The sequence below is a fragment of the Notothenia rossii genome, assembly GCF_949606895.1.
Source record: "Notothenia rossii genome assembly, contig: scaffold_123, whole genome shotgun sequence".
Classification (NCBI taxonomy): domain Eukaryota; kingdom Metazoa; phylum Chordata; class Actinopteri; order Perciformes; family Nototheniidae; genus Notothenia; species Notothenia rossii.
In genome coordinates this window covers 130226-141326 of record NW_027639713.1, presented here as the reverse complement: position 1 = coordinate 141326, position 11101 = coordinate 130226, and the positions used below count along the sequence as shown (strand labels likewise).

The window sequence follows — 11101 nt, the reverse complement described above, 5'->3', positions numbered from 1 at the left end:
AAGGGTTCTGATAGAAGTCTAGAGTGGGGTCTGCAGCTCATAGAGACACGCTGAGACCCCAAAGTGTTCCAATAGAAGTCTAGAGTAGGGTCTGCAGCTCAGAGAGACACGCTGAGACCCCCAAGGGTTCTGATAGACGTGTAGAGTAGGGTCTGCAGCTCAGAGAGACACGCTGAGACCCCCAAGGGTTCTGATAGACGTGTAGAGTGGGGTCTGCAGCTCATAGAGACATGTGGAGACCCAAAGTGTTCTGATAGACGTGTAGAGTGGGGTCTGCAGCTCATAGAGACATGTTGAGACCCCAAAGGGTTCTGATAGAAGTGTAGAGTGGGGTCTGCAGCTCATAGAGACATGTTGAGACCCAAAGTGTTCTGATAGACGTGTAGAGTGGGGTCTGCAGCTCAGAGAGACACGCTGAGACCCCCAAGGGTTCTGATAGAAGTGTAGAGTAGGGTCTGCAGCTCATAGAGACACGCTGAGACCCCCAAGGGTTCTGATAGAAGTCTAGAGTAGGGTCTGCAGCTCAGAGAGACACGCTGAGACCCCCGAGGGTTCTGATAGAAGTCTAGAGTGGGGTCTGCAGCTCATAGAGACACGCTGAGACCCCCAAGTGTTCTAATAGACGTCTAGAGTAGGGTCTGCAGCTCATAGAGACACGCTGAGACCCCCAAGGGTTCTGATAGAAGTCTAGAGTAGGGTCTGCAGCTCATAGAGACACGCTGAGACCCCCAAGGGTTCTGATAGAAGTCTAGAGTAGGGTCTGCAGCTCAGAGAGACATGCTGAGACCCCCAAGGGTTCTGATAGAAGTCTAGAGTGGGGTCTGCAGCTCAGAGAGACACGCTGAGACCCCCAAGGGTTCTGATAGACGTGTAGAGTAGGGTCTGCAGCTCATAGAGACATGTTGAGACCCCCAAGGGTTCTGATAGACGTGTAGAGTGGGGTCTGCAGCTCAGAGAGACACGCTGAGACCCCCAAGTGTTCTAATAGACGTCTAGAGTAGGGTCTGCAGCTCATAGAGACACGCTGAGACCCCCAAGGGTTCTGATAGAAGTCTAGAGTAGGGTCTGCAGCTCAGAGAGACACGCTGAGACCCCCAAGGTTTCTGATAGAAGTCTAGAGTAGGGTCTGCAGCTCATAGAGACTAATGGATGCTAACCTGTATGTTGGGACATTTACACAGTTAGCATCAGTTGAGTTAATTAGCATTACAGCTGGTGGACAATAGTTAGAACATGTCTTGACAGATTTGGACAGTTGAGTCCATTTCTGACATTTCCAGGATCAACAAAGGCAGTGTTAACCAGAAAGAGGTCATATCTGTTCTCTCTGTGGACTGATCCTGATGCCTTTTGGGTCGATTAGGAAGATTTAGAGGACTCTGGATCATCTGGATTGGACAGACTGCTTATTTATTTGAATATAAATTGTCCACAGTAGAGGTAGTAATGTTCATCTCTGTATCCAATGGTCCAACCGTCATATATCCAGTCCGCAGAGGGAACAGAAGTGTTCTCTTTCTGGTTAAATGTGTCATGTTTTATCCTGAAAATAGAATCTACTTAGTGGTTTCTCAACATGTCCGGGTTCCCAGCAGGACTCTGGGCAGTGAATAGATGCTAACATTAGCCTAGCGCTGCTAGCCGGTATATCACATACAAAGACCGGATATAAAGATATAATATAACGAGCTGTATTAACAGGAGGACCTTGAGCTTGTTGAGCAGACCGTTGTTCTCCAGGTTCTGGATCAGAAGGTCCCGCAGCTCCGTGTCGTCCTCTGTGGCCGACATGATGACAGCTAACTGCTAACTGCTAACAAACCAAAACAAACCTTCTGCTTCCGGTTTACTGCGGCCTATTGCTTAAAGGTGCAATACCGCCCCCTCTGGATCTGTGTACTTCTACTTCTACTGGAGTACAACATCTGTATACTACTAAAGTACAAGACCTGAGTACTTCTACTTTTACTCAAGCACAAGATCTGTGTACCTCTTGTATGCACTACATCAGGCCTATTCAACTGGCGGCCCGCGGGCCAGATGCGGCCCAGAACCAACTCCCGAGTGGCCCAGCCTCCCGTAGCCAAATTCCTACACTAGTACAGACCATGAACGCAACACTCCACGTTGCATAGAAACCACCAAACCACAACGCAGCACGTTTTTTGAAAGTGCATCTAGTGGTGCTAGTAACGGTGGTCCTATGATAGCAACTCTAAAACATGTCTCTCTCAACTCTGAAGCGTAAACAGAGACAAAACGGTAATTGATCTTTTGGAGCAGATCCAAGTCAAGCTGGACCTTTTCGCGACCGACTTGAGCACGGGTCGGATGCTGCATTTTCCGACGCTCCCCAAACACATCACATCTCCGGCACAAATCACGGATGTGATGACAGATTTCATTGCGAGGTTGAAAGAGAACTTTGCCGGTCGATTGGATGGGCTTGCTCTGCCCACAGAGGTGATGGGCTTTGCCAGAGACCCCTTCACTGTTGCAATAGAGGGGGACGTATCAACCAGAGCAAAGGAAGTGGTCCCCTCCCCTGCATCGACAAGGAGAAATATACACTGGAGCTTATTGACATGCAGCGCACTAACGGGCCTGCGAAGTTTTGGAGTGATGTCAAAAAACAGCAGTTCCCTAACGTTCAGAAAGTAGCGATCTGTGTGCTCAGTATGTTTGGATCAACATACTCATGTGAATCAAGCTTTTCACACATGAACTCAATCAAAAGTAGCACTCGCTGCTCCCTGACTGACAGCACTCTTCACCAATGTCTTAGGATTGCATTGACATCCTATGAGCCAAAAATCACTGCTCTGGTTCAAAACCAAAAATGTCCCTTCTCCCATTGCGAGAGTCAGCGATGACAAATCCCAAATGAGGTGATAGTAAGCACCTAGTTTACTATAGTAGACGTGTAGTGTAGTATTCATTCATATAGTTACCCGTATCCCTTGTTATGGGTTTGTGCACTGAAGGGTTAGACAGTTCTTTCTGTATTCATTTAAATGCACTTTGTAATGTGTCTGGGTCAAATGTGACCAAAACGTAGGATTTTTTTGTTATTACTTGAAAAGTGAAAACTAGTATTGCTACAGTACTACCTCTTTGTGTTGCATTGGAGCTCTTTAGCTGTTTGTTTTGGATGTGAAGACATTTATTAACACTGCTATTATTGTATTCAGTAAATGCACTTTGTGATGTGGTTCAAAAAAACATAACCTGAATATTTGACTTCTAAAGCAAACAAATGTAATGCTCCAACTGTGCACTTTTTTTCAGATTCTGTTAAATTAATGCTAATTAGTTGTGTTTTTATGCACTTTTTGACCTACCTTTGTGAGATGAACAATGAATACAAATGGCATGTTTTTCATCGCAGTAATATGTGTTGGTTTAAAATGTGTCACTACCCGCTTTTTACAGACCGCTGAATGTCTGGCCCAGCTGAATGTGGAGTTGAATAGCCCTGCACTACATGTTTACAACAGCAGAGGAGAATAGACCTACTTATTAAAAAGTATGCACACATTATTAAAAATAAAAGAACACAATAAGAACACCATGCGGAAGAAAGTTACCAATAAAGAAGTAGCTGTACTGTACTGAGAGAAAAAGAGAGGAGGAGGAGGAGGAGGAGGAGGAGGAGGAGGAGGAGGAGGAGGAGGATGATGATGATGATGATGATGATGATGATGATGATACTGCATCTGTATTTCGCCTACGAATAATATGAAGAAGATGGATGTGATGGGGTACAGACAGACTGAAGAGGAGGAAGAGGGGGAGGAAGAGGAGGAGGAAGAAGAGGAAGCAGCATCATCAGTCGGATAGACTGAGGAAGAGGAGAAGGAGGAAGAGGAGGAAGCAGCATCATCAGTCGGACTGCCGGCGGATCACGGAGCCTCCTCTCCCGCCTGTGAGCTCCTCCTGCCGGACCCAGAGGAGCCGCAGCCCCGCAGAGCCATGGAGGAGGAGAGCAGACTCACCTCCTGCACCGGGTCCAGCCTCCTGCAGCCACTCAGCGACATCACCAGCCTGCCTCTGGACCAGGTAACCGGGGGGAGAGGGGAGGGGAGGCCGGGGGGAGAGGAGGGGAGGCCGGGGGTCGGAGCACCGGGGAGAGAGACACTCAGAGTGGGGAGAGAGGGGAGGAGAGGCCGGGGGGAGGGACACTCAAAGCGGGGAGAGAGGAGAGGAGAGGCCGGGGAGAGGGACACTCAAAGCGGGGAGAGAGGAGGGGAGAGGGCGGGGAGAGAGGAGGGAAGACAGGAGGGGAGATGCCGGGGAGAGAGACACTCAGAGCGGGGAGAGAGGAGGGGAGAGGCCGGGGGTCTGAGCACCGGGGAGAGAGGCACTCAGAGCGGGGAGAGAGGAGAGGAGAGGCCGGGGAGAGGGACACTCAGAGCGGGGAGAGAAGAGGGGAGGCCGGGGGTCTGAGGACCGGGGAGAGAGGCACTCAGAGCGGGGAGAGAGGAGAGGAGAGGCCGGGGAGAGGGACACTCAGAGCGGGGAGAGAGGAGAGGAGAGGCCGGGGAGAGGCACACATAGCGGGGAGAGAGGAGAGGAGGGACCGGGGAGAGAGGAAGGGAGGCCGGGGGTCTCAGCACCGAGGAGAGGCAGTCTCTCTTTATTCAGACCCGCGTTTGGAGACAATAACCTGAAGCAGAATTCCTTCATGCGGCGTCCCTCTGAGGAGACGCGTTACAGGCTATAAAGCGAAGGCTATTTAAATACATGTTTTACAGAAGTACACATTCAGGGAGAAGCAGCATGGCGTGTGGTAGATAGCGGGAATGGTTATTGCAAATCATAATAATAACAATATTATACTGGAGGCATAGGCTACTAATCTTTTTTTAAACATTGAAAAATATTACATTTTTGGGGCTTTTTAAATATAATTTTCCACTGAAACTTTTTTTTTGCATAATCTCGCAATGTTTTCCTCAATATTTTTGGAATTGACTCATGATCTGAAGCTGTCTCTGAGTCTGGAGCCTTTAGACCTGATTCTTTTAGAGCGGATGCAGGCGTTACTCTGCTCTGTGTCTGGCAGGTGAACTTCGTGGCGTGTCAGCTGTGTGCGCTGCTGTCGGCCTTCTGGTTCCGTCTCTTCCTTCCTCCCAGCAGCACCAGGCCCTTCACCAGACACCTGGTGGCCACCGGGCTGGGACTCTACTTCGCTTTCTTCTGCTTCGGATGGTGAGGGAAACACTGTGGTTAAACAAAGAGGAGAATAAGAGGGGGGTACCCTGGTTGCTGATTGGCTAAAGGTTACACAAGACAAAACATCGTTATGACATCATAACAAATCTGATCAGCTCATTTTCAGACAGGTTTTTATAGAAATGGATCAAAAAGAGAGAGAATCTCAGAGGGGACACATGTTGATGTAGAAGAGACATGGAGAAGAGGGGACACATGTTGATGTAGAAGAGACATGAAGAAGAGGGGACACATGTTGATGTAGAAGAGACATGAAGAAGAGGGGACACATGTTGATGTAGAAGAGACATGGAGAAGAGGGGACACATGTTGATGTAGAGAGACATGGAGAAGAGGGGACACATGTTGATGTAGAAGAGACATGAAGAAGAGGGGACACATGTTGATGTAGAAGAGACATGAAGAAGAGGGGACACATGTTGATGTAGAAGAGACATGAAGAAGAGGGGACACATGTTGATGTAGAAGAGACATGAAGAAGAGGGGACACATGTTGATGTAGAAGAGACATGAAGAAGAGGAGACACATGTTGATGTAGAAGAGACATGAAGAAGAGGGGACACATGTTGATGTAGAAGAGACATGAAGAAGAGGGGACACATGTTGATGTAGAAGAGACATGGAGAAGAGGGGACACATGTTGATGTAGAAGAGACATGGAGAAGAGGGGACACATGTTGATGTAGAAGAGACATGAAGAAGAGGGGACACATGTTGATGTAGAAGAGACATGGAGAAGAGGGGACACATGTTGATGTAGAGAGACATGGAGAAGAGGGGACACATGTTGATGTAGAAGAGACATGAAGAAGAGGGGACACATGTTGATGTAGAAGAGACATGAAGAAGAGGGGACACATGTTGATGTAGAAGAGACATGGAGAAGAGGGGACACATGTTGATGTAGAGAGACATGGAGAAGAGGGGACACATGTTGATGTAGAGAGACATGGAGAAGAGGGGACACATGTTGATGTAGAGAGACATGGAGAAGAGGGGACACATGTTGATGTAGAAGAGACATGAAGAAGAGGGGACACATGTTGATGTAGAAGAGACATGAAGAAGAGGGGACACATGTTGATGTAGAAGAGACATGAAGAAGAGGGGACACATGTTGATGTAGAAGAGACATGAAGAAGAGGGGACACATGTTGATGTAGAAGAGACATGAAGAAGAGGGGACACATGTTGATGTAGAAGAGACATGAAGAAGAGGGGACACATGTTGATGTAGAAGAGACATGGAGAAGAGGGGACACATGTTGATGTAGAGAGACATGGAGAAGAGGGGACACATGTTGATGTAGAAGAGACATGAAGAAGAGGGGACACATGTTGATGTAGAAGAGACATGAAGAAGAGGGGACACATGTTGATGTAGAAGAGACATGAAGAAGAGGGGACACATGTTGATGTAGAAGAGACATGAAGAAGAGGGGACACATGTTGATGTAGAAGAGACATGAAGAAGAGGAGACACATGTTGATGTAGAAGAGACATGAAGAAGAGGGGACACATGTTGATGTAGAAGAGACATGAAGAAGAGGGGACATGTTGATGTAGAAGAGACATGAAGAAGAGGGGACACATGTTGATGTAGAAGAGACATGAAGAAGAGGGGACACATGTTGATGTAGAAGAGACATGAAGAAGAGGGGACACATGTTGATGTAGAAGAGACATGAAGAAGAGGGGACACATGTTGATGTAGAAGAGACATGAAGAAGAGGGGACACATGTTGATGTAGAAGAGACATGAAGAAGAGGGGACACATGTTGATGTAGGAGAGACATGAGGAAGAGGGGACACATGTTGATGTAGAAGAGACATGAAGAAGAGGGGACACATGTTGATGAAGAAGAGACATGGAGAAGAGGGGACACATGTTGATGTAGAAGAGACATGGAGAAGAGGGGACACATGTTGATGTAGAAGAGACATGAAGAAGAGGGGACACATGTTGATGTAGAAGAGACATGAAGAAGAGGGGACACATGTTGATGTAGAAGAGACATGGAGAAGAGGGGACACATGTTGATGTAGAAGAGACATGAAGAAGAGGGGACACATGTTGATGTAGAAGAGACATGAAGAAGAGGGGACACATGTTGATGTAGAAGAGACATGAAGAAGAGGGGACACATGTTGATGTAGAAGAGACATGAAGAAGAGGGGACACATGTTGATGTAGAAGAGACATGAAGAAGAGGGGACACATGTTGATGTAGAAGAGACATGAAGAAGAGGGGACACATGTTGATGTAGAAGAGACATGGAGAAGAGGGGACACATGTTGATGTAGAAGAGACATGGAGAAGAGGGAACACATGTTGATGTAGAAGAGACATGAAGAAGAGGGGACACATGTTGATGTAGAAGAGACATGAAGAAGAGGGGACACATGTTGATGTAGAAGAGACATGAAGAAGAGGAGACACATGTTGATGTAGAAGAGACATGAAGAAGAGGGGACACATGTTGATGTAGAAGAGACATGGAAAAGAGGGGACACATGTTGATGTAGAAGAGACATGAAGAAGAGGGGACACATGTTGATGTAGAAGAGACATGAAGAAGAGGGGACACATGTTGATGTAGAAGAGACATGAAGAAGAAGGGACACATGTTGATGTAGAAGAGACATGAAGAAGAGGGGACACATGTTGATGTAGAAGAGACATGAAGAAGAGGGGACACATGTTGATATAGAAGAAACATGAAGAAGAGGGGACACATGTTGATGTAGAAGAGACATGGAGAAGAGGGGACACATGTTGATGTAGAAGAGACATGAAGAATAGGGGACACATGTTGATGTAGAAGAAACATGAAGAAGAGGGGACACATGTTGATGTAGAAGAGACATGAGGAAGAGGGGACACATGTTGATGTAGAAGAGACATGGAGGAGAGGGGACACATCTTGATGTAGAAGAGACATGAAGAAGAGGGGACACATGTTGATGTAGAAGAGACATGAAGAAGAGGGGGACACATGTTGATGTAGAAGAGACATGAAGAAGAGGGGACACATGTTGATGTAGAAGAGACATGGAGAAGAGGGGACACATGTTGATGTAGAAGAGTCATGTAGAAGAGGAGACACATGTTGATGTAGAAGAGACATGAAGAAGAGGGGACACATGTTGATGTAGAAGAGACATGAAGAAGAGGGGACACATGTTGATGTAGAAGAGACATGAAGAAGAGAGGACACATGTTGATGTAGAAGAGACATGAAGAAGAGGGGACACATGTTGATGTAGAAGAGACATGAAGAAGAGGGGACACATGTTGATGAAGAAGAGACATGGAGAAGAGGGGACACATGTTGATGTAGAAGAGACATGAAGAAGAGAGGACACATGTTGATGTAGAAGAGACATGAAGAAGAGGGGACACATGTTGATGTAGAAGAGACATGAAGAAGAGGGGACACATGTTGATGTAGAAGAGACATGAAGAAGAGGGGACACATGTTGATGTAGAAGAGACATGTAGAAGAGGAGACACATGTTGATGTAGAAGAGACATGAAGAAGAGGGGACACATGTTGATGTAGAAGAGACATGAAGAAGAGGGGACACATGTTGATGTAGAAGAGACATGAAGAAGAGGGGACACATGTTGATGTAGAAGAAACATGAAGAAGAGGGGACACATGTTGATGTAGAAGAGACATGAAGAAGAGGGGACACATGTTGATGTAGAAGAGACATGAAGAAGAGGGGACACATGTTGATGTAGAAGAGACATGAAGAAGAGGGGACACATGTTGATGTAGAAGAGACATGAAGAAGAGGGAACACATGTTGATGTAGAAGAGACATGAAGAAGAGGGGACACATGTTGATGTAGAAGACATGAAGAAGAGGGGAAACATGTTGATGTAGAAGAGACATGGAGAAGAGGGGACACATGTTGATGTAGAAGAGACATGAAGAGGAGGGGACACATGTTGATGTAGAAGAGACATGAAGAGGAGGGGACACATGTTGATGTAGAAGAGACGTGGAGAAGAGGGGACACATGTTGATGTAGAAGAGTCATGGAGAAGAGGGGACACATGTTGATGTAGAAGAGACATGGAGAAGAGGAATAGGTGTCCTTTAAAGGTGTCTCTTATAAACAGGATATGATGTTGCTGCATTGTTGTAATTCCCACATCTACTCTTTAGCTGCTCTGAGAGTGACTTCCTGTTTGTGTGCAGGTACGCGCTTCACTTCCTGTTGCAGAGCGGACTCACCTACATCATCATGTTGCTGACCGGAGCCCAGCACATGCACAAGTGAGACAAACACACACCTGTTACCTGACTCGTGGTAAGCTCCTCCCACCTGTTACCTGACTCGTGGTAAGCTCCTCCCACCTGTTACCTGACTCGTGGTAAACGCCTCCCACCTGTTACCTGACTCGTGGTAAGCTCCTCCCACCTGTTACCTGACTCGTGGTAAGCTCCTCCCACCTGTTACCTGCCTCGTGGTAAACGCCTCCCACCTGTTACCTGACTCGTGGTAAGCTCCTCCCACCTGTTACCTGACTCGTGGTAAACGCCTCCCACTTGTTACCTGACTCGTGGTAAGCTCCTCCCGCCTGTTACCTGACATGTGGTAAGCTCCTCCCACCTGTTACCTGACTCGTGGTAAGCTCCTCCCGCCTGTTACCTGACTTGTGGTAAGCTCCTCCCACCTGTTACCTCACTCGTGGTAAACGCCTCCCACCTGTTACCTGACTCGTGGTAAGCTCCTCCCACCTGTTACCTGACTCGTGGTAAACGCCTCCCACCTGTTACCTGACTCGTGGTAAGCTCCTCCCACCTGTTACCTGACTCGTGGTAAACGCCTCCCACCTGTTACCTGACTCGTGGTAAGCTCCTCCCACCTGTTACCTGACTCGTGGTAAACGCCTCCCACCTGTTACCTGACTCGTGGTAAGCTCCTCCCACCTGTTACCTGACTCGTGGTAAACGCCTCCCACCTGTTACCTGACTCGTGGTAAGCTCCTCCCACCTGTTACCTGACTCGTGGTAAGCTCCTCCCACCTGTTACCTGACTCGTGGTAAGCTCCTCCCACCTGTTACCTGACTCGTGGTAAGCTCCTCCCACCTGTTACCTGACTCGTGGTAAGCTCCTCCCACCTGTTACCTGACTCGTGGTACGAGTACAACATGTATAAACAGATTAAACATTTATAGATTAAACTCAAATAGTATTCAGACAAATATCCTGTGAGGAAGCTTTGAAAGGCGCCGGTATACCTGACATGTTTTATGAAAACCCCAGACTCAGGGACAGGTCCCTCCCTCAGGGCATCAGACTGCTAAACACCTGAACTCTGAAGAACATCCAGAACATTCATCTGGCTGCTAACTATGTCTCTATATCTCTGACTCTTCTGGCACTATTTCTATTCTATTTCTATTGTATTTCTATTTCTATTCTATTTCTATTCTATTTGTATTTCTATTCTATTTCTATTATATGTCTATTCTATTTCTATTTCTATTCTATTTCTATTCTATTTCTATTCTATTTCTATTCTATTTCTATTCTATTTCTTTTCTATTTCTATTCTATTTCTATTCTCTATTTCTATTCTATCTCTATTTCTATTCTATTTCTATTCTATTTCTATTCCTATTTCTATTCTATTTCTATTCTATGTCTATTCTATTTCTATTTCTATTCTATTTCTATTCTATTTCTATTCTATTTCTATTTCTATTCTATGTCTATTCTATTTCTATTTCTATTCTATTTCTATTCTATTTCTATTCTAATTCTATTTCTATTCTATTTCTATTCTATTTCTATTCTATGTCTATTCTATTTCTATTTCTATTCTATTTCTATTCTATGTC

The 11101-nt window shown here is 46.2% G+C and overlaps 1 protein-coding gene across 1 annotated transcript in view; it reads left to right on the top strand.

Annotated features, from left to right (window-relative positions):
* The first annotated feature begins 3756 nt into the window (after positions 1-3756).
* LOC307027504 (lysophospholipid acyltransferase 2-like) overlaps positions 3757-11101 on the top strand; it is a 39255-nt gene continuing 31910 nt past the window's right edge. The window contains exons 1-3 of the mRNA XM_079695769.1: positions 3757-4059; positions 5066-5211; positions 9452-9529. Of these exons, the coding sequence (XP_079551895.1) occupies positions 3973-4059; positions 5066-5211; positions 9452-9529 (311 nt within the window). The 5' untranslated portion in view covers positions 3757-3972. The remainder of the gene's footprint in view (positions 4060-5065; positions 5212-9451; positions 9530-11101) is intronic.